Raw genomic sequence first — 24,380 nt, forward strand, 5'->3', positions numbered from 1 at the left:
CAAGCAATTGCCAGAAAAAAAACGTAAATGCACATTTTAACCACTTGCCGCCCAGCCACCGCATATAAACGGTGGAAGGGCGGCACTCGTAGACAAAAGCACATTTTAAAATGGCTACCTTCAAAACAGGTAGGGAGCACGCGAGGCGCGCGCCCGCCCTACCTGTCCCACGGGTGTCAGCAGCATGTGTCAGCCGCCGGGTCACGGCCGGTTTTTACTGGCCGTTTTCCCGCAATTGACAGTGATCGCTGACACAGAGCAGGGCTGCATTGTTTATACACAGCCCTGCTCTGTGTCAGTTCTCTGACAGCTTGTGAGAAGCTGCAGAGTTTCTCTCCCTCGATTAGCTCCCCCCTCCCTCCCCCCATCCAGTACACACCCCCGCCCCCTAGTAAAACACTCCCCCTACACAGCAAATTCTAAAAATGTTAACCCCTTCCTCCCCAGTGACATTAGTACAGTTTCAGTGGTTTTTTTTCACTGATCACTGTATTGGTGTCACTGGGGATGTCAGTAACCCCAAGTCAGTTCCCCCCCAGTGTCAAAATGTCCGCTGCAGTCCAGCAGTCCTGCCATAAGTCGCTGGTGCCGCCATATGTTGCTGATCGGCGCCATTATTAGTATAAATAAAAATTAGAAATCCCAGTATCTTTCCCGCCATTTGTAAACGCTATAACTTTCACGTAAACCAATTAATTTACACGTATTGGGATTTTTTTTTAGCAAAGACATGTAGCAGAATACATTTTGGCAGAAATTTATGACTAAATTTGATTTTTGCATTTTTTTTTTACTGGACATTTGTTTTTTTTTCCTCAAAATTGTCAACCTTTTTTTTTATAGCGCAAAAAATAAAAACCGCACAGGCGACCAAATACCACCGAAAGAAAGCTCAATTTGTGGGAAAAAAAAGGATGTAAATTTCATTTATGTACCGTATTGCATGACCGCGCAATTGTCCGTTAAACTAGCACAGCGCTGTATAGCAGAAAAATGGCGTAAATTGCAGTATTTATACCATAGTTTGTAGACGCTATAACTTCCACACAAAGCAATCAATATACACTTATTGGGATTTTTTTTACTAAAAACATGTAGCAGAATACATTTTGGCCTAAATTTATAACTAACTTTGAGTTTATTATATATTTTTTCTAGCTGAAAGTAAAAAATATTGTTTTTCTTCAAAATTTTTGGCCTTTTTTTGTTTATAGCATGAAAAATAAAAAGCGCACATGTGATCAAATTACACCGAAAGAAAGCTCTATTTGTGTAAAAAAAGGACGTAAATTTCGTTTGGGTGCAGCATTGCATGACCGTGCAATTATCAGTTGAATTAGTGCAGCGCCGAGTAGCAAAAAGAGGTAAATCCTCAGAAGCTCAAGTGGTTAAAGAAGCTAAGCAAATCAGTTTTGGTTCATAGGGACCCTGAAGTAAGTAAGAACAGAAGAGCTACATGGCAACAAATAAAGCTTGCATCTTAAAAGGATAAGTTTACCTTTTGCACAAAAATAATAAATGCACATTATTATTTTTTTTGCAGGTAAACGAATGTGCATTTATTATTTTTGTCTGTAGGAGCCTGTAAAGCATTGCACTAGTGCTCAGCAGATCACTGGTGCCATGCAGGTCTCCTGCAAGTCTGTTAGTATATCTGCTTGCCCATGTGGGATGTACGGGCAAGCCAATATACTGACAGGAAGATTCAATGAACTACCACAGCACTACACAGAGCAGTGGTAGTTTGAGAACTACAAGCCAACAGCCACTAAGGCTTTAGGGACTTGCAATTCATTCATTCACAGAACTCTGTGCATGAATAACGTGGCCGTGCCCCTCATGGCCGCACTGTTTTCAAATCTGACTACTATATTGAATATGGCCAAAATTGTAGCATTTCAAATATATGGCAATATATTTGGGAAGAATATTTTGAAAATATATTTTAAATATATTTTTCTTCCGTGGGGGTAGCTAGACTAATTCTTCTGCCTGGGCAACACCTTCATGTCTCCAGTGAGTCTTATACCTGACCCTCATGCTGCTGAAATAGGCTATCTGCATCTTTAGATGGTGACACACCACCCCTCCGTCACAGATATAGCAATGGTAAGCAAGTTGAGTGTAATAGTAAAGTTGTGCTTGTTTGGAGCAGTGCATCAACAACAGCCTCCACAAGAGCAAGAGCTTCAGATGTATAGTTAACCACTTCATGTCCGGACACTTTTACCCCCTTCCTGTCCAGGCCAATTTTCAGCTCTCAGCGCTATCACAATTTGAAAGCAATTGCACAGTCATGCAACACTGTACCCATATGAATGTTTCAGCATTTTTTTGAAACATTAAAACTTTATTTTGGTGGTATTTATTCACCACTGGGATTTTGTTTTTGTTTTGCTATATAAATGAAAAATTCCAAACATTTTAAAAAAAAGTGTTTTTCTTATAAAATTTAGCAAATAAATAATCTTTCTTCATAAATCTTGGCCAAAATTGATTCAGTTATCTTTCTGGTAAAAAACAGACAATACCCAAATTAGTTTATAACCAAAAATTATCATTTTTTAAAAAATGATTTTTTACATTTTAATTTTAATTTTTTTTATATCATTTATTTATGTATTTTTACATACTGTCACCCTAGCAGTACAGTGTCACCATAGTGACACTGCACTACTTGTGGGGGGTGAGGAAGATTTTTTTATTTTTTTTGCACTGATTTGCTTTTACACCCATAAAGGCTGTAAAAACATAATTTCTCCTTCTCTCTGGCTGCATTCTTGCAGCCATTGAGAAATACTGTGTGAGCCGTGATTGGTCACAGCTTGTGACATGGTACAAGGCTGTTGTGAATAGCCTTGTACCATGTGACCTCTGTGATCATTCACAGATTTCACAAGTAGTAAGCAATGATGTCAGAAGTGACAGCTTGCTTTCACCTATTCTTGTGATCACTGATTGGCCAATAAATACAGCGGCCGGACAGGAAGTGGTTAACATGTTGTGATCATGCCACAGGTATTTACTGGACTAGTAGGAGCAAATTTATGGCATATTTAGATTTCACTCCTTCAGTGAATACTGAAGAATTGAGAGAATTTGATCATACTTTCCTTTTTTTAAGAATATTTTTCAAGGAATTTAAATTTACACAAAAGGAGACACATGCTCGATTTTTTTTTTTAACAGATGTTTCACAAACAGCAGAACTAAAGCATGTTTTGAGATCTGTTATGTCACTGTAAGTTGCCTACAGTTTGCTGCGGTCAATCAACTTTCCTTTCTACAGGCCTCTCCTTTGGGACATTGACAACCATGCCAATTGTAGAAGTAGAGTTTATGCTGTTACCCAGCCCTTTCACCATTTTTTTTTTAGAACCGTGTTACTCCAAAATGGCATCTTAAGTGAATGCAGAGCACAAACAAATTGAATGCATTTGAAGCCTTCTTTCACTGGGTAAATTCAGTTTTTAACCTTCAAATAATACTATGAAAATTCACAGACTATGCTATTTTTATAGTCACAGATCCTATCAATCCATGGTCCTTGTTCAGTTATTTCTACACAGTTTTCAATTTTTCCTCCATTTGGTTCCTTTGTGAGCCAATTCTTGTAAGAAATTGGATTACCATTGAGGTATGCAAAAGCACCTTCTTGCTTTTTGTCATTGATTCCAAGGAAAAATCTTCGGTTCCTTGCCTTAACAACCTGAAGCATGGCGGCATTTTCAGCACTATTCACTGGAGTTGGCAGCGTGCCTTGTGCCCCTTGGCAAGTGGCTTGAGCGATGTCATAATTGCCATCTTTTCCATTAGCGACAAATATTTTGTTTCCAGATATTACTGCTCCACTTTGGAAATTGAATGCTGTTGAAAAAAAGTAAGGTTTTATGACTGTTTAATAATTTGTCTAAATACATAAATTATAGCATAACAATTTTTTTTTTCCGTTTTGTAGAGAGAAGGAAAGCTTGAAACCCTTTCAGATTTTTTTTTATTTCTGTTTGCACCCCTGTTGCAGATTTACTTTCTCTTTGAAACATGTTGTCAACAGAATAGGAAGTGAGGGTAAATCTCTCTGAGTCCCAGATAACACCAATAGATCTTAATTTTAGGCTTTAATTTTTTTGTTGTTTTTCTTGAGAAGCACTATTGACTGTCAGCATGCAGAGGTGGGTGTTGGATGAAACCACGCCACTGTGTTGTGTGTAACAACAGCAGTTCAAATCACTAATGTTGCGCCTGTATTTATTTTATTAAATTATAGGTACTTATATAGGGAAGTCAATTTACACAGCTCTTTACATATACAGTACACTATATTGCCAAAGGTATTGGAACACCCCTCCAAATCATTGGATTCAGATGTTCCAATCACCTCCATGGCCACAGCTGTATAAAATCAAGCACCTAGGCATGCAGACTGCTTCTACAAATATTTGTGAAAGAATGGGTCGCACTCAAGAGCTTGTTATTTAGATCAGCCCTCTGGCCTCTTTCATGGGCAATTTTAGTCTATAGAGAAAGAGATCAGAGTTTAGAAGTGCTTTTGGGTAATTGACTTAGAGATAAGAAATTCCAGCACACACCTTCCCTCACATGAGAGTAGCAGAGAAAAGCAACCAGTAATGAAATATTGATTAGTAATAGTTCTTGTAAACAGTTATGATATATCTATAGCAATCAAAGCTTAAGAGTGTTATTAGGCTAATTTTAAAGATAAGAAGCCCAAGCAAACTTTAGCAACTCAGTGAGGACAATTTTAAAATGTCCATACACTTTTCATCAAAGGCTTGCAAAGTAACAGCCTTTATTGTCAAAGATTAGTATAGCCATACAATTTGTGGTAAGATGGGACTAAGGGAATTAGAACGCTCTCTAAATGAACCAGGGCATAGCTCAGTAAGGCTTCATGCACACTGAGGCTCTTCTAAAGCTTTTCTCCTGGCAAGAGCAAAATGGCTTCCAAAAAGTGCCTAAGCCATGTTTTTTCAAACATGTTTAGGCAAGTTAAGCACTTGGGCGTTTATTCATTTAATTGGCCAGAATATTCATTTATTCTGGCCATGGAAATGAAAAAGAGCTCAAGCACTAAACGCACCTAACATTAACACACGTTTAGACGAGTTTACCTCCGCTTAGGTGTGTCAGGCATTTTTTTTCTACCAAAACGTTTCTCTCTTGAATGCACAAATGATGTTTTTTTTTTTCAGCTACTAAACACCCTTGTCTCTAAATGCCTGTAAATATCTATGTGTACAAGGGAAGTTGTACTTTGCAAGGGAATTATCTACAGAGATTAGTGAATGAGGTAAAGCTCTGCTTCCTTCCATTATCCAATTGCGTCCAAGCAAAAGTGCTGTTTCTTTTTTTTTTCCTTGCAAGTGATTGGGTGTTCTTTGCAAAGTGAAATTTCATCACATTCACTAAGTTCTGGGGAAAATTCCCTTGCAAAATGCAACTACCTGTGCATAGTAAACAGTCTATTTGCCTTTAGTAAATCAACACTAACAAGACCATATAACCATATATATTCTGATTCAAAGGGACTAAAGAAATCAAAAGCCCTTCAACCAAATCAGTTTGTAGCACAATCAAACTTCTTTACTGGGGGAGTTGTAAAATTCTTCAAGAATATTTTCTAGGAGTCGATGACTCTTGTAAGGCCCCATTATATTTGACAGACTATAAACAGCAGTAAACTTAGATCTATATCTTTCAAAGAAAAGTGACAGTACCTGGAAAATGTAGTTGAGTCAACTTACCTTTCTTAAGAGAAGTGAGGCTCCTTTCTAGAGTTGCTATTTTATTTTCCAGATTTGTAATTTTAGTTGAAAGGGAAGCATCTATAAATGATACATTAACTATTTATTAATCATTTACAGCTAAAATATCAATATTAATCTCATACTTTTGTGTATATATTTATTGAATACATGTTCATGAAAAGATCCGCACTGGTCATAGACATGGTTATGAAAGATCCTTTATTCTGTCATTTGAGAATTAGATTAGTTGCAATGATTGTCCTCCTTAGGAGAATGCTAGATTGGATTAATGGCACCCACATGCATCGTTTTTCTGTGTGGGTGATTACGGCTGCAGGAACAAGTGTAGTCATGCAGTGACAATCACCCGCACATAAGTGTACCTAGCCAAAAGGTCCAATATGAGTGTGTATGTTTGAGGGGGGTGTTACATTCTTTAAGTAGATGTCTTTTACAAGATCACATTATATTTAATTCACCCACAAAAAAAAGTGTGTGTATATATATATATATATATATATATATATATATATATATATATATATATATATATAAAATCTATACATACACACACTATATTGCCAAAAGTATTGTGACAACCCTCCATTGGATTCAAGTGTTTCCATCATCTCCATGGCCACAGGTGTATGAAATCAAGCACCTAGGCATGCAGACTGCTTCTACAAACATTTGTGAAAGAATTAGTCGCTCTCAGGAGCTCAGTGAATTCAAGCGTGGTACCGTGATAGGTTGCCACCTGTGCAATAAGTCCATCCGTGAAATTTCCTTGCTACTAAATATTTCACGGTCAACTTTTAGTGGTATTATAACAAAGTGGAAGCAACTGGGAACAACAGCAATTCAGCTTCGAAGTGGTAGGCCACACAAAATTACTGAGCGGGGTCAGTGCATGCTGAAGCGCACACTGCGCAGAAGTCGCCAACTGTCTTCAGAGGCAATAGCCAAACACCTCCAAACTTCATGTGGCCTTCAGTTTAACACATCAGTATGTAGAGAGCTTCATGGAATGGGTTTCTATGGCTGAGCAGCTGCATTCAAGCCTTACATCACCAAGTGCAATGCAAAGTGTCGGATGCAGTGGTGTAAAGCACGCCACCACTGGACTCTAGAGCAGTGGAGACGTGATCTCTGGAGTGGGTTTGGCAGTTGCCATGAGTACAGTACTTGCGAGACTACATTGTGTAAAGTTTCATGGGGGGGGGGTTATGGTGTGGGCTTGGCCTTCAGGGATTGGGCTTCGCCCCTTAGTACCAGTGCAGGGAATTCTTGAGGTGTTAGCATACCAAGACATTTTTGACAATTTCATGCTCCAAACTTTGTGGGAACAGTTTGGGGATGGCCCTTTCCTCTTTCAACATGACTGCGCACCAGTGCACAAAGCAAGGTCCATAAAGGCATGGATGAGCGAGTTCAGGGTGGAGAAACTTAACTGGCCTGCACAGAGTCCTGACCTCAACCCAATAGAACACTTTTGGGAGACTGTGAGCCAGCCTTCTCATCAGACATCAGTCTGGAAGAATTATCAAACAGTCCCATAGATACACTGATAAACTCAATATTGAACCCTATGGACTAAGACTGGAATGTCATTAAAGTTCATGTGCGTGTAAGGACAGGCGTCCCATACTTTTGGCAATATAGTGTGTGTGTGTGTATATATATATATATATATATATATATAGAGAGAGAGAGAGAGAGAGAGAGAGAGAGAGAGAGCGCTACCCCCATACACCCAGAAGGAATCGCTTGTATGATGTGCTGGTTTCCCCTTACTTCACCCAGCAGTCAGGTACAGTTTATTTCTGCAGCCGGATACACTCACACACACTTAAGCTCGTTGTCTTCAATGACCTATCTAGGGGATGTATTATTTTTGGAGTTTATTGTAGAACTGGGGATAGGGATGGGGAATGTAGTAGAATACTCCAAAATTAGAACTATTCACACTGAGGACATCTAGTTTATTTCTTAGTTGAACACTCATGAAGTCTTGGCTGACAGTAGATAGCACACTTCCCTTAGCAGTAGCAACACTTGGACAAGCTCTTCAGAACACTAGCCAGTGTTCCCTTTTTCCAGACCCATGCTGATTATCAAACACCAAGGGAGGTAGCAAGCACACAGTGTCCCCAAATTCCTCAGTGTCAGTACTCACAAGACCCAAGGACAGAATGGTTGCCTACTTCAAATCTTCCAAGTGAAACCCTCCAGTGATACCAGACAGAGCTTTGGCGGACAGCTTACCTCAGTCAGCTTACTGTAGAACCAGGGTCACTCTCTCTAACGTTAGGCCCTCAGGTCGACCCACCTAAGGCCACAAGGCAGCAAGTGCCAGGCGAGGCAGTCTGCCTTTAGCCTGGCTGGTGCAATCCACTCTTGGGAAAGACCCAGAACCCATGTGCTCTCAGAATTTAAATACCACTCCCAGCATGCAGTGGGACTTTCTTCACCTGCAATTGGCCAGGGCTGTATCCATATTCATGCTGTTCATTTGCCTAGCCCCTACCCATGTTCTGGAAGGTTTCATAGCTTCTTGAAGGCGGGCAGAACTCAGACAAACTCCAACAGCACCAGAGCAGCATGGGCAGACCTAACTAATCAATCACAGCACTCTGTTAAGCAGAATACAACACTGGCAGCCTCTCTGGTAAGCAGAGAAACACAGTTATACTATTCTAACTATACAAATCCCAGCATCTAACTAGGAGGGTGATATAGTATATATACTGTAAATATCCATTTCTGGGAATGAAAAAATAAAGTACCTGAATCTCCCTTGTCTCCTTTTGCACCAGTAGCCCCTTTAGCTCCTGGAGTTCCTGGAGAACCTGTTGCACCTCTTAAAGCAGCTGATCCTGGAGACCCTGCTGCCCCTGGAGGACCTGCTGGACCTCTGTCTCCTTTTATACCTTGTGTACCTTTTAAGAGAAGAATACATTTTCAGATATCTTTCCCATTTACAGCTGCATATTATTCATCATCTTTGGAAGGTTCATATTTCTCATATACCTGGACCTCCTTTATCTCCTTTGGCACCAGCACTTCCCTTTATTCCTGCGATACCTTGAGATCCCGGAGCACCAGAAGCACCTTTAGCACCTGCAATCCCAGGAGTACCTGAAGCTCCATTGGCACCATTTGGTCCTCTTTCTCCCTTTAGACCTAGAGCACCTTAGAAATAAAAATTGTAAACACTTTAAACTGCATGTATAAACATGGTGAAAACCACAAGTGCCTGCTTTATATACATCCCATATCATATTTAGGTGAAAATGTGATGCCACTTGCTTGGGTTGCATTTTCAGTTAGGATAAGTTAACTTAATTGGATTAGGGCAGTCAATAAATAAAAATTTATATAATGTTTATGAATACTCCAACATGATTTAAAGAGAGAGGATATATTATTATGGAGACCATATAAGAATACCTATATGACTTCATTAGATTGTTACACTGGATATTTAAATGATGTCCTTACTGTTTCCCTCATGTGAGTTTTGACCAGTTTCCATACATGCCTAACAATGTGACAGGGAGTCCTAATAAAATGACATGGTAAGGGCAAATGGGATTATATATATTTTTGTTATTATCTCCTAATTTTCCAAAAAAAGCAAATGTGTCATAGTCTACTCCATTATAGCCCGAAAACTTCCACTGGAAATTCAGGACAACCATCCTCCATGTCTAAACAATTAACGTCAAAATTACAGCAGCAAGCCCTAATAAAAGTGTTCCTTTATGTTATGTTTTTTTTTTGGTCTGGATAACATTGGCGCTCAGGTTAATGCATTTTAGAACACTATGGGTCCCCAGTCTTAGCTCATTAATAAGAACCTCTAGTATTTTGAATCAGATCAACCCAGGCTGAACAATAAACCATTGAATTTAAATACAATATCAGTCTTTGCAGATGACACCAAGCTATACAGTGGAATAACGTCCTTACAGGATGTCTTCAACTTACAAGCCGACCTCAATGCACTGTTTAATTGGACAACTATGTGGCAAATGAGGTTTAATGTTGATAAATGTAAGGTGATGCATTTGGAGACTAAGAATATGCATGCATCATACATACTAGGGGGAGTACAACTGGGGGAATCAATGGTGGAGAAGGATCTTGGAGTTCTGGTGGATCACAAGCTTAATAATGGTATGCAATGCCAAGCTGCAGTTTCTAAAGGGAAACAAATCCTCTCTTGCATTAAAAGAGGTATAATCTCCAGAGAGAGAGATATCATTTTACCCCTGTACAAATCATTAGTAAGACCTCATCTGGAATATGCAGTTCATTTTTTGGCACCAATTCACAAAAAGAACATTGGGGAACTGGAGAAAGTACAAAGAAGGGCAACCAAACTGATAAGAGGCATGGAGGAGCTCAGCTATGAGGAAAGATTAGAGGAACTGAAGTTATTCTCTCTTGAGAAGAGGAGATTAAGGGGGGATATGATCAACATGTATAAATATATCAGTGGTTGATATATATGAACTCGACGTAGAGCTATTCACCCTGAGGTCATCACAGAGGACAATGGGGCACTCTTTACGTCTGGAGGAAAAGAAATTTAAAATAAATTTAATCTCCAAACATGGAAAGGTTTCTTCACAGTGAGAGCTGTGAGAATGTGGAATAGACCCCCTCAAGAGCTGGTTCTGGCCAGCTTTATAGTTTGATTTAAAAAAGGCCTGGATTCTTTCTTGGATACACAGAATATAACTGGATACTAACATTTATAGGTAAAGTTGATCCAGGGAATATCTGATTGCCTCTCGGGGGATCAGGAAGGATTTTTTTCCCCCTGCAGGAGCAATGTGGATCATGCTTTGCTGGGGGTTTTTTTGCCTTTCTCTGGATCAACTGTGGGTATAGGATCCTAACTTTTTTTTAATGGATGGACTTTTGTCTTTTTTCAGACTAACTATGTAACTATATGTAAAATTGGACTTTTATTCAATCATATTGCTGTTATCTGGAAATAAACCAAGTTTGTACAGTATTTCTAAAATATCAGGAAAAAGGTGACACAGGTTTCTGACACAGTGGGAGAGATTTACTAAAACTGGAGCACTCAAAATCTGGTGCAGCTGTGCATAGTAACCAATCGGCTTCTAACTTCAGCTTGTTCAATTAAGCTTTGGCAATAAAACCTGGAAGCTGATTGGTTTCTATGCTGAGCTGCAGCAGATTTAGCACTCTAAAATTTTTTGTAAATCAACCCCATTATATTTAAGTACTATTTTCTCAACATATGACTGCCATTATTAAAAAGCCTGAACAGGTTAATAACATATGGCACCAGAAATTTACCTACGTAACTCACAAATCTCTTATAATCTATTTTGTAAAGTGTAAATATTACTAACTTGGATTACATATGTGCATGGTATAAACAGCTGACTTTTATTACCTGGTTCTCCCTTGGCTCCCTTGGTGCCATCGGATCCCTTTGGTCCTGAAATTCCAGGTGTCCCATTTGCACCTGTAGCTCCTTTAGCACCTGGAACTCCAGAAGCCCCTGTATCCCCTTTAGCACCAGTTGCTCCAGCACTGCCTTTGAGTCCTTGTGGTCCTAGAAATAAAAAAAAGGTAAATGATCCAGGTGGGCAATGGTGGGGATGTAAAATATTATATTTTCTGCCAGAAGGTAGCATATCAAAGTCACCCATGGTGTAACTACCAGGGCTTTTTTTCAGCTGGAACACAGGGGAACGCAGTTCCGGCACCTCCAGCACTGAATGTATGTAATGGCAAGAGGTGCTGGGGTGTGCTGGAAGGTCTAGTGATGCTGGCTGCTCTGGGATCTATATTTGCATGGTGGTCTATTGTTGCTGGGTATGTCTGTTGTTGCTGGTGGGGGATATAATGTTGCTGGAAGGGATCTACTATTGAGGGAGTGGTTTATTGTTGCTGGCTTCTGGAGAATCTATTGATGCTAACTGCTGGGAGATCTGTTGTTGCTGCTGGGAGTCTGTTGTTGCTGGGGTGGTGTTTTGTTGTTTTGGGGGTCTGCTGCTGACTGCAGGAGATCAGCTTTTCTGGTTATCATTAACAAACTCCATACAAATTACTTAGCACCACAAAATGATAGTCAGCCATATATACTCTTTTAAGGAGTAGTACTGGTGGTAGAGGTGGGTAGAGAGTGGAACCAAGGGATGGTGCTCGGAGATGGGCAGGGGGAGGATACAAGAAGTGATTTAGAAGGAAGGAAATCCTGCACCTGTTCTCTGAGGAAAAAAAAAAGCCCTGATAACTACACCCAACTCAAGAAATACTGCTGCTCTGGAATTAAAGCATTAAAAAAGTATGAAATGGGGTGTATGATGGCTGAAAGTCCATATCTGTAAAAGAATTTTAAAGGTCCTGGCTCAAGTTATGAGAAGTATATGTCTACAATTTTCTATATCAATTGCACATTAGTCAACCACCAGAACCAGCTAGCCTATGGCAAAGATGTTTTTCCTGGGTACGCAGCAAAGCAGCCACTCCTGAGGAGCAAGCTAAATATCCAAGCAGTTCTGCTTGCACCTAATTCCAAATTCCTGCCTACAGCTTGTTAGCAAATACAGTTAGCTTGCATGTCACTGGATGGCTCTGTTTCCACTATTCCCTAGTAAAGGGAGGGATGTATTCAGGGGTTAGCTTCCCTTTTAGAGAAAACCCATGTCATGGGTGTAGTCAGTGCCTATATAAATGCTAGTGTAGGAGGGGCCCAGGTTAGACTGGGCATGTGAGCAAACAACCCAGAGCTATCTGGATCTAGTCTGCTACTGCTTAAGGGCCCTATACAGGGCTGAAACCCCAGGCAATGTGGTACAGAGCTCGGTGGGAACAGCTGTAGTTGCCCTGGCTATTCTCTAGTCTGCTGTGGGTTGTAAGCAGGGTGCAAAAGGCATTTTAGGCCAGGCCAGAGTCCTCTGAAGTGAGTGGTGCTGAAGTCTGGGAATGAGTTTGCCATCTAGAAGCATAACCAGCTGGGCAGAGCTATGAAAGGGACATTGAGAGATGGGCACACTAATGAGGGTACCTTGATTCTACTCGGTGATGGAAACTGGATGCTATGGACTTAGCATACAGTGGGAAGTCACCCCAACTCTGTGGTGCTCCCAAGGAGAAGAGGTGTTAAGGGAAGATGGCTTATAAATTATGTGCTGGCGTTCTGCCCCTAAATAACAACTACAGAATTCCTACTCCTGTGTATGGTATTCCACGCTGAAGAATTCTGTTAGTGTGTCAATGTTATGTCAGATGTCATGGGAATCCTGCAAATATACAGTGAAGTGCGAAAAATGCATTTTGTGTGTGGACATTCCTTTATTTAAAAATATTAAGGCCTACGGCCGGAAATGTCATGAGCAGGCCTACAGCCAGGAGTGTGACAATATGGCAGAGGGTTCCATCAGGAGCAGGTGGGTTGTTGTCCTATCCAAGAAGAAGCGGGATGGGGACTTGCACAATTTGAAGCCAACATCTAGTCAATCACAAGCCCCCCTTACAAGCTTGTAGGTGTTCAATTACAGGGAATCTGTTATTTGCAGGATTTTCCAAGTGAAAATAATGGGGAAAAAGACTTAAAAGTCGAATGCAGTCAATTACATCTAAGGACTGGTAAGCTACCATATATTACTTTTAGACATGTGCAGTTCGTTTTGTTCCGAATCAAACTTTGGACACATTTTCCATTATTTGGAGATTCACATGTATCCGAATTCCGAAATATAAAAGTAGAGAATTTAAATGAATCTGAAATAAGTGAATGACATTTGGCCAAAATTTTTTTATTAAATTAAAAAACAAATTTGAAAACCAATTTGAATTTGAAAAAAAGAATAGAATAAAATAGAACAGAAAATAAAGAAATAGAAAAGAATAGAATAGAGAATAAAATAATAGAATAGAAAAGAAAAAGGAAAAAAGAACAGAATAGAAAATAAAAGAATAGAACAGAATACAGTCGAAAATAATAGAGTAAAACAGAACAAAATAGAATAGAAAAGAATAGAATCCATTAGAATAGAATAGAAAATCAAAGAATAGAATAGAAAAGAATAGAAAAGATTAGATTAAAAAAAATCAAAGTATGGAATAGAAAAGAACAGAATCAATCAGAATAGATTAGAAAAGATTAGAACAGAAAATCAAAGAATAGAATAGAAAATAATAGAGTGAGACAGAGCAAAATAGAACAGTAAATAAAAGAACATAATAAAAATTGATTAGAATAGATTAGAATAGAACAGAACATCAAAGAATAGATTAGAGAATCAAAGACTGGAATATAAAAACAATAGCATAACAGAAAAAATGTAACTGCCTTCCAAAATTAGAATTTTGAATAGAATGAATTTGAATCAAACAGAATACATTAGCAGAGAATATAAAATAATAGAAACGAATAGCATAGAATAAAAAAGACTAAAATACTTTACAAAAAATTGTGAGCTGCGCTATGGTGACATGAGTAGTGCTCAACAAAGGCACATTGAAAATTTTGCTGAAATATAAATTTCCAATATGGTCATGCAACGCTTCATATAGCCCATATACCATCAAAAACACATATGGATTATGGATTGTAATGTTAGAATTATTATCGAATCCATTAGAGTTGTTTCCAAATTCGTTAGAATTCTTTTCAAATCCGTAAAAATTATTTTTGAATTTGTTCAATATTTTGAATTCGATTGAATTTGAATAAACAAAATGAATTCCGAAAAACAAAGTAAACAAATTTAACTGATCGAACAAAACTAAATTAGTCAAATAACGAATCGAAACGAAACACAATTAATTTTTTTCATTTTGCACATGTCTAATTAAATTATGATTTTGGGTTTAGATATGCTTTGAGGGTGTAGAAATAGGGTTCCTACACGATTCATTACATGCTGCCTGCCACTGATGGCAACATGTTTCAGTGGAGCCCAATGACATATAGTTACATCCTCGAGAGTCATGCACTGATATAGAAAATGTAAATATAAATGTACAGTAGATTGTTTCTATGGTGTATCACTACTGTATTTATTGTTTTATTAACCGCTTGCCAGTCGCCCTATAGTAGAAATATTGCTACAGGGCGACAGGGCTCCACAAAATCATGTATGTATATGTGATTTGCATTTCCAGGTAGGGGGCATTGGCGGCTAGACATGTCAATCACCGGGGCCCAGCCGGAGATTCCCTGCCAGCTCCTGGCGATCACTGTGCAAAGCTGACAGGGGAGAGACCTGCGTGTAAACAACTCTGGTCTCTCTCCTGCTAGCAAGGACATGCTGCTTTGTATTTCTCTGATCTCCCTAGTAAAACAGCACACACAGTAAAACACACACAGTTATCCCTTTGATCATCAAAAAGTTAACTCCTTCCTGCCCGGTGTCATTAGTACAGTTTCAGTGCTTTTTATTAGCACTGATTACTGTGTTAGTGTCAATGGGGATGTCAGTGGTAGTTAGTCAGTTCCCACCCAGTGTCAGAATGCCCACTGCAGTCCTGCAGTCCCGGTCGAAGCCACTGATTGCACTATTACCAGTATAACATTTTTTTTTCTTTTAAATCCCAGTATATATACTGCCATTTGTAGACGCTATAACTTTCACATAAACCAATTAATTTACACCTATTGGGATTTTTTTAACAAAGACATGTAGAAGAATACATTTTGGCCAAAATGTATAACGTAATTTGATTTTTAACATTTTTTTATTGGATATATTTTATAGCAAAAACTCAAATATATAGTTTTTTTTCAAAATTTTTGGTCTTTTTTTGTTTATAGTGCAAAAAATAAAAAACACACAGGTGATCAAATCCCACCGGAAGAATGCTCTATTTGTGTGAAAAAAGGGCGTACATTTCATTTGGGTGCAGTGTTGCATGACCGTGCAATTGTCAGTTAAAGTAACGCAGCGCCGTATTGCAAAAAATGGCCTGGTCAGGAAGGGGGTAAATCCTCTGGAGGGCAATTGGTTAACAACAACAATACTGACATTTGAAAATGATTGATACATTCCACCTCTGCAACAATGCAAAAATCCGCACGTTCCTAACCCCAGAAACCACTAAACAGCTCATCCACTCCCTCATCATATCACGACTCGACTACTGCAACTCCCTCCTCACTGGCCTGCCTTGCCGCTGGCTATCCCCGCTTCAGTCGATCCTGAATACGGCTGCCACACTCATTCACCTTTCCAACCACTCCGTTTCCGCCACCCCCCTCTGCCAATCCCTCCACTGGCTTCCGATTGCGCAACGGATCAAATTTAAAATCCTAACACTGACGTACAAAGCTGTCCACCATACTGCCCCGAACTACATCACCGACCTAATATCCAAGTACCACCCAGCACGCACACTCCGCTCCTCACAAGACCTCCTTCTCTCTAGTTCCCTGGTCTCCTCCCAAGCCCGCCTCCAGGACTTCTCCAGGGTGTCACCCATTCTCTGGAACTCCCTTCCCCAACCCATCAGATTATCACCTACTCTCCTCTCCTTTAGGCGCACCCTGAAAACCCATCTCTTCAGGGAAGCCTACCCCCTGCTAACTTGACCGTCCTCCTCCACTCTTCCTACCACTCCATCCCCCACAGCTATCTCCTCCTGTACCACTATCCCGTCCCTTCTAGATTGTAAGCTCGAAAGAGCAGGACCCTCAATCTCCTCATGTTTTGCATTGTATTGGTATTGTTCTGTCACATGTTCTGTCCCCCTTTGTAATGTACAGCGCCGAGTGAACTATTGGCGCTTTATAAATACTGTATAATAATAATAATAATTACTAAAATGAATTGCTATACCTAGATCTCCTTTGGCACCAGCAGCTCCTTTAACTCCTTGAATTCCAGGTGGTCCTGTTGCACCCGTAGCACCCTTCACACCAGCAGCTCCAGTCGCACCTGTTGCTCCTGTACCTCCTGGTGACCCTTTTTCCCCTTTCAGACCTTGCAAGCCTGACAAAATAAAAATATATACAATGACTATTTAAACAATCCTCCCAATTGTGATTGGTCTGTTGCATTGAGATTGCACCTAAATGAGGACATGAACTTCCATGAAAAAATAAATCTAATCATTTTGGGTTGTTGTATGTTGACTGTGCATGACTTTGCATGAAGAACATAACTGTACGTAATGTCCATCTTCAACATAATGTGCTCACAATACTCCATACCACTTATAGTTTCACAGCAATATAGGGGTGCAGTCTGACGTTTATTCCGGAAAGTAGTGAAGTATGCTTTGCTGGGTTTTCTGCCTTTCTCTGGATCAACAGTGGGTATAGGATTATAACTTTTTTTTTTTTTTTAATGGTTGAACTGGATGAACTTTTGTCTTTTTTCAGCTAGACTAAATATGTATGAGGGGATGAGACACAGCACACCACTAGCTCTTTACAATTAAGCCCCAATGAGTGGGGCAAAATGCATCGGAGATGGGCTCAGGAGGAGCTCATGGATGAGGCCGCTCATATTCCTCTTCACCTGATGAACTAGTGGTATGCCACGTCTCTCATCCCCTCATACTTCAACATAAAGTGGTTCTAAAGGCTAGGCATTTTTACCTTAATGCATTCTCTGCGTTAAGGAAAAAATGTCCCAGTATTTGTATCACCCTCTCACCCTCCTATATACTTACCTGAGTCCTATCTTGATCCAAAGTTGTGCCCATCTGCAGTGGCTCTCTTGTCTCTCTCTGCTCAGCGGCCATTGGCTTCCGCTGCTGTCAGTCAAACCATGTAAGCAGAGAGCGGGGGACACTATGAACACACACTTCAGCTCAGGATCGAGCCCACAGATGTGCAAGTCATTTGCTATGGGGGGCACACAAAGAAGAGTAGGAGCTAAGAGCACTAGCAGGGTACTCCAGATGAGGAGGTTCAGGGCCGCTACGATTGCACAGAGCAGGTAAGCATAACATGTTTGTTATTTTAGAAAGAAAAAGCCTTTACAACCACTTTATCATAATTACAAGCCAGATGCTTTAGTGGTATTATTTTACCTACATATTACTTTTTTCTTCCTCAGTCCTCATATAAAATATATATACTGTACTACCTTTTTTTGCTTACTGTCTTTGAAGTCTTGTGAAATGCCAGAAACACCAAAGTGCATTGTGGTGCCTACAAATCCATGTTTTTTTTCTGCTATGACCTAGAGATTTACCTTCTCTTCTTGCCTTGGAAACACATCAGGAAGTGACAAAAAATCTCTCAAAAACAACTGGCAGTAGCATTCTTGGGGGGGGGGGGGGGTCTGCTCCACCCCTGGTGTTGACACTGGGGGTTCTGTAGCTACCTTCAATTTTTTTTTTTGTATGACAGCGGTGGTTCAGAGCCAAGAGCAGAATCCATCCCTGCTCCAGTTATACGACGCAGCTGAGTGGAGGACTTCCCTTCACTTTGAACTGCTGCTGCATCTGGTGAGTGAATTTAAAGGAAGAGGGATGTTTATACTGAGAGGTCTGTGTGTCAAGCACACCTGGGCCTCGTATTCTGTGTGTTACCCACCCCTGATCCATGGAGTCTGTGCATTATGCATTCCAAATCACTGAAGTCTTTGCATTATGCACTCCTGACTCCTGTGTGATAAGTACTCCTGAGCCCTGCACTCTCTCCGTTCTGCACCCCAGTACATTGCACTTTCTGCATCACACATTCCTGACCCCTTCACTCTGTGCATTACCCACTCTTGCAGTCAGTGTGTTACCCTTTCCTGACCCCTGCTCCCTCTGCATTGTCTGCTCCTGACCCCTGCACTCTGTGTGATATGTACTCCTGAGCCCCCACACTCTCTCCGTTCTGCACTCCAGTGCATTGCACTCTCTGCATCACATACTCCTGACCCCTTCACTCTGTGCATTACCCACTCTTGCAGTCAGTGTGTTACCCTTTCCTGACCCCCTACTCCCTCTGCATTGTCCTCTCCTGACCCCTGCACTCTGTGCAATATGCAATCCTGACCCCTGCACTCTTTGTGTAACTCAGTCCTGACAACTGCACACTGTATGATATGCACTCCTGAGCCCTGCACTCTCTGTGTAACATGCTCTGTGTGCGCCTGTGAACTCCTGAGCCCTGCAAAATAGACACTATGTTGTACATTTCTTACTCCTGGCACTCTAAGTGCACTAAAGACTCCTGAATGTGTAGAAAAGCATATGTAATAGAAGACTTTCATTTTGTGCTAAGGTTTGTACGTGTTTGTTACACTTTCACGTGTGGCACAGTCACTAAAGCCTATTTTGCAAGTAAAAAAAACTGTGGCATATGTGTGCCGTGTATAAGGGAAGTAAACTCAGATTTTATTTAGCCTTCCCTTTTTACGCCCCTCCCACTGATAGCACAATCTGGCCATACCCACAATACAGCATGGTGCAAGAAGCACACCGCTTTATTACTTTAGCTCATATTTTTTGTGTAGCACCCTCTAGTGTGCTATTAGAGTAGTGTAGGTTAATCTATTGTGTTAGACTTATGATAACTGTGTGAGTCTATAATTAGGTCGAGTAAATGCAGCTCAGGCTGGATGGCTTAACAGGTTGGGACTCTTTCGCCTCCACCTGATTCTGGAGGACCATGGAACCTTCCATAAGCCAGTGGGCAGAACGGGTGGAGACCTAATCTGCATGTTTGTGGGAGTCTAACCAATCCCTAGGTTCAGAGGCCCTGGTAAAGTGGTGAGATCAACCCACAAAGATGAGAAAGTCAGGCTGTGAAGGGACTCAGGTGGAAAGATGGAGTGCTGAGGAGACTATCGGTGTTCTGGGAGGGTTCCCCTAGGTCTAGGAGGGGCTGGCCTCTGACTGGCTCAGGAGGATCCATTCCGCATAATGGTATGAACAGGATCAAGGCCTGGGAGATGTGGGAGCAAGGAGGAGAGCATGAGTACATAAGCACACCCAGGGATTCAGAAAGACTGCCATGTGTAGCAAACTTTCAAAGGACAGCTCTGTGCTTAATCCTTTCTCTTTGTCCTGGGAGATCTTCAGAGCAGCCAGGAGGGCTGGTAGTATCTGCAGACTGTGGAGCTGGGGGCAGTTCTACAGGGAAGAGGATACATCTCTGCATGTAGTTTGCAAAAAGTTAAGCTAACTTTCAGAGGGGCTGTGAGTCCCTAGCCCGTAAAGGACAGTTGGTACTGATCTGTAATGACTGACTGATTTCAAGGAGAAAAACAGTCCAGGAACTGTTTCTGTAAATAGGAAGGAAGCTGTCCCTGTGCATTGATTCAGTCAAGCTGAGCATCCCATAATCCCTATTACCCTATCCAAGTTATATCCCCTAATAAAATAACAAAAACCAAACTCATGGACTGTTCGCTAACTGTGGATGCAAGTGTGGAAAATGTATTTCCTGGCTGTGCGAAACACAGAGGGATCCAGAAACACAGAGGTCTTCAAGAGGGTAACGCTACATTTGTGTGTGTGTGGGTAGATGTTAATAAAGTGACCTCAGGTAACAGATATGCTAGGAACGCCACAGGTGACCTGAGGTCCCTGCTTTTCTACCAGGGCATTTTTTTTTCTTGCACACGTGAAGATCTGCATTTTGTGAAAATTTATTAAAATCCCCAAACAATTATGTATTTTTTGCAGCAGAAGTCTTGAAACTTTTTATGTCACCCAATATGTGCAGAACTGCTTATCAAACACATATTTTCAGGAAAAATTAACTAAAATTAATTTTATTGCACACAAAAACAATTTAATACCCAAAGTATGGTAAAATATAAAAGATGAGATTACATTGAGTAAATAGATACCAAACATGTCAAGCCTTAAAACTTCACACGCCATGAAGTGCTGAAACTCTACAGTACCCAAAACTGTCAATTGGTGACTCTTTAAGGGCCTTTACAGATTGTGAGTTTAGAGTTTACTGTGATATATGTTCCTAGAATTATTGCTTCCACTAAGCTTGTTTTAGCCCCTTTACTATCAGGACATTTATTGTAGACAAGGGGTTAAACAGTTTTCACTGGGCCAGGTGTCCCCATAGGAAGACTCTCTGTTATTGTTCCATGACAACTGTAAAACGTGGGATTATTTATCACTATCATTTGACATTGGTCACCTTGGTGAATTGAGAGGGTGACAAGCCCTAGTGTGAACACTGACCGCAGTAAAAACAGAGACAGTGATTCCAACCCTTCTCTACTCTATTTAAAATTAAAAGGCAAAAATGTATTGGCTTAGATACATTTTAAAGCTAGTCTTAGTTAGTATTGAGCCATTTTACAACATACCTGGATCTCCTTTGTCTCCTTTTGCCCCAGCAGCTCCTGTAACTGAAATCCCGGGAGGACCAATTGCACCTTTAGCACCTGGAGTACCTGGAGTTCCCGTTGTCCCTGGTGTACCATTTGCACCTTTTTCTCCTTTTAATCCTTGAGAACCTTAAACCATAAATGGCAAAGGATTGGTAACCGTAGTAAAAGAACATAACAGTCATAAAACATCAAGTCTTAGAGCGCAATCCACATATAAAGAATGCTTATAACGGTATATACAGTATAAGAGTAGCCGAGATTAGTTAGGCACTATTAGTGGTTGTCCCAATTAAGCTCTAACAGAAAATGGTTCTGAGAAAAATCTGCCAGTTCAAACAACATATCCAGTGCAGAAAGCACAAATAAGTATACCACATACAAGAAATTAAGAAAGAGTGCAGGTTTAATTACATGAAATACAATGTTGCACAGTTCCTGGATAGTTCATAGAATAGGACCAGAGGTAGGTGACCTCTCCAGCCATGGTCAGCAGTGGGAGGTAGAACTGTGAACAGAACAGGATTCCATGGAGTTGTGTATGTCCTTGTATGTGGCATGTTCATTTGCTCTCTTTCTACTGTTTTTAGTTGTTTTAGCAATAAGACAATGAATATTACGTCAAATTGTACAGTCATGTGGATTAGGCTGTGTAAGTACTACTGTGATTATTCATATCAGTCTAGCAAACAGAGGTTGCTCAGCCCTGTTCGTAAGCTTGGCCTGGTGTGAGCTTGCCATTCAGTTACTCAATTTGACTTATTTTGCCATGGGGTAATGTGGTAATTGTTTAGACTGATGTGAAGATGGTACATGACTATTACCAGTACCTTGGGCAGCTCACTGGTGTTACCGGCAATTAATACTGTGATTATATTAGAGGAATAGTAAGCATTGATTCATTAAAGCAAAATAAAAGTAGAAAAAAAAGTTCTCATCCATAGCAGCCAATCACATTTCTTGCCTAATGTCTTTATACATTCAATGAGGAAACTTAATTGGTTGCTGTAGGCAACAGTTTTGTGCTCATTTTTTCCTCATGTTTTATTGGATCGTCTTGCAAGTCCAGTATTCATATAGAAAAACTCATATGATTTGTTTTGTATTTCCATTTTCAAAGCCATTGGTTATCAGCATTAAAAATAACACATACTATGGTCAAAATGCAGTCTTCTGATGTATGCTTCCTAAGAGCTAGTCAGAATCAAATGGTGGATGTAGACAGGCAAGAGATGCAAAGTGTGTTACATTATAACTTGTTGACTGTCGCTTAGGGGTTGATTTACTAAAACCAAAGAGTGCAAAATCTGGTGCAGCTCTGCGTAGTAGTCAATCAGCTTTTAACATCAGATGGTTCAATTCAGCTTTGACAACAAAACCTGGAAGTTGATTGTTTTCTATGCAGAACTACACTAGAATTTGCACTCTTCAGTTTTAGTAAAACAACCCCTTAGTTCTCCACATGTGAAGTATGTTTAAACAGTTGAATGCAATAATTCTCTCTACAACTGAGAAGTCTGTAGTTCAGTGTGTTGGAGATAATCTTGAGAGATTCATAGCGAAGGGCAGAATAATACATCTGTTCCTTGGTGTAGTAAACCTCTTTGGATCTTTAATTAGTTCACTAGTGGGGTTCACTCATTTAAGAGTGAAGGTTGCCTATTTCTGAAATATCAGTTTTTTTAATAAAGCAGTGAGGCACAGGTAAAGGGGAATTCTACACAATAATCTGCTGTTCCATCTACTACGAATTAAAAGAAGGGGTCCGAGAATCTCAAGGATGGAGTGTAGGTTCCCAAAAAATGCATAGATGCCAACTGTCTCCGATTTCCTGGAACATTCCCACATCATCCCAGGCTGCCTCCTCAGATTATGGCATCACCCATGTTTGAGTTGCTGATCATGCATAGTAACTCAAAAAAGGGGATTATCCAAGGGATTTCAGCCACAAATAATTAGTGGTTGGGACACCCAGAAAGCGGGTGCAATCTGGACGGGGCTGCTTGGAAATTGGGTGTGATCTTGGCTGAAGGAGAATCTCATCCATGGCCGGATCTATGGGGGCTGGGGTGGGCTACACACCCCAGATTTCAGCTGACCCTCCCCCCAGGCAAATCATGGACCTTATCCAACAGGAGAAACTGTTGGCAGCAACAGCCCAGCCAGCACCCCCCCCCCCAACCTTCTCCGCATGGACAGGAGAGGCAAGAGGGATCTGTGTGCACTGCTTGCTCTTGCCCCTCTCCTCTTGTCTGCCCCACCCACTCCCTAGTTCCTGGCCAGTACTGAGCACTTGATAAGATGTGTGGAAGGACAATTTGAAGCACTGCAGCCGGCAACTACATGGTGGCTGCCTAAATGATTCCTCTGCCTGAGTAATCGTAGACTGGGGTGAGTGAGCTGAGCCCCGCACTGACTGAACTCTCCCCATCTCTCTCCTTTCTCTCCCCATCTGTCTCCCACCCCTCTCTGTTTATGTACAGATAACACTCAGGGGCAACTTTAGTATTATTGGGAAATGGCTGACAATCTGCTGGTTGGATAAACTGATGGAGTAATTACTCACAGGTTTGTGATTCTTCTGTTTAACCCCATTCCTACCCAGCCCCAGCATCCCTTTAGGGGCTTGCTCACATGTGCTTTGGTCTCTGAAGAGCTATCTAAATTCATATTGCACTTCAGAGAGCATTCTTAGATTGTAAGCTCTAATGAGCAGGGCCCTCTGAATCCTCCTGTATTTATTTGTATTGTAATTGTACTGTCTGCCCTTACATTGTAAAGCACTGCGTAAACTGTTGCCACTATATACAGGTGAAACCCGAAAAATTAGAATATTGTGCAAAAGTTCATTTATTTCAGTAACGCAACTTAAAAGGTGAAACTAATATATGAAGGACTCATTACATGCAAAGCAAGATAGTTCAAGCCATGATTTGTAATAATAGTGATGATTATGACTTACAGCTCATGAAAACCCCAAATCCACAATCTCAGAAAATTAGAATATTACATGCAATCAATAAAACAAGGATTGTACATAGAACAATATCGGACCTCTGAAAAGTATAAGCATGCATATGTACTCAGTACTTGGTTTGGGCCCCTTTTGCAGCAATTACTGCCTCAATGAGGCATGGCATGGAAGCTATCAGCCTGTGGCACTGCTGAGGTATTATGGAAGACCAGGATGCTTCAATAGAGGCCTTCAGCTCTTCTGCATTGTTCGGTCTCATGTCTCTCATCTCTCTCTTGGCAATGCCCCATAGATTCTCTATGGGGTTCAGATCAGGTGAGTTTGCTGGCCAATCAAGCACAG

At 40.6% G+C, this 24,380-nt stretch overlaps 1 protein-coding gene across 1 annotated transcript in view; it reads right to left on the minus strand.

Annotated features, from left to right (window-relative positions):
* Positions 1–412: 412 nt before the first annotated feature.
* LOC149458198 (uncharacterized) overlaps positions 413–24,380 on the minus strand; it is a 36,072-nt gene continuing 12,104 nt past the window's right edge. The window contains exons 4-10 of the mRNA XM_089682474.1: positions 21,044–21,193; positions 16,598–16,750; positions 11,206–11,367; positions 8,799–8,960; positions 8,555–8,707; positions 5,766–5,846; positions 413–3,867 (exon numbers count right to left, since the gene is read on the minus strand). Of these exons, the coding sequence (XP_089538600.1) occupies positions 3,488–3,867; positions 5,766–5,846; positions 8,555–8,707; positions 8,799–8,960; positions 11,206–11,367; positions 16,598–16,750; positions 21,044–21,193 (1,241 nt within the window). The 3' untranslated portion in view covers positions 413–3,487. The remainder of the gene's footprint in view (positions 3,868–5,765; positions 5,847–8,554; positions 8,708–8,798; positions 8,961–11,205; positions 11,368–16,597; positions 16,751–21,043; positions 21,194–24,380) is intronic.

This window comes from Staurois parvus, unplaced genomic scaffold, assembly GCF_062004578.1.
Source record: "Staurois parvus isolate SC_StPar_1 unplaced genomic scaffold, SC_StPar_1.0 ptg000291l, whole genome shotgun sequence".
Classification (NCBI taxonomy): domain Eukaryota; kingdom Metazoa; phylum Chordata; class Amphibia; order Anura; family Ranidae; genus Staurois; species Staurois parvus.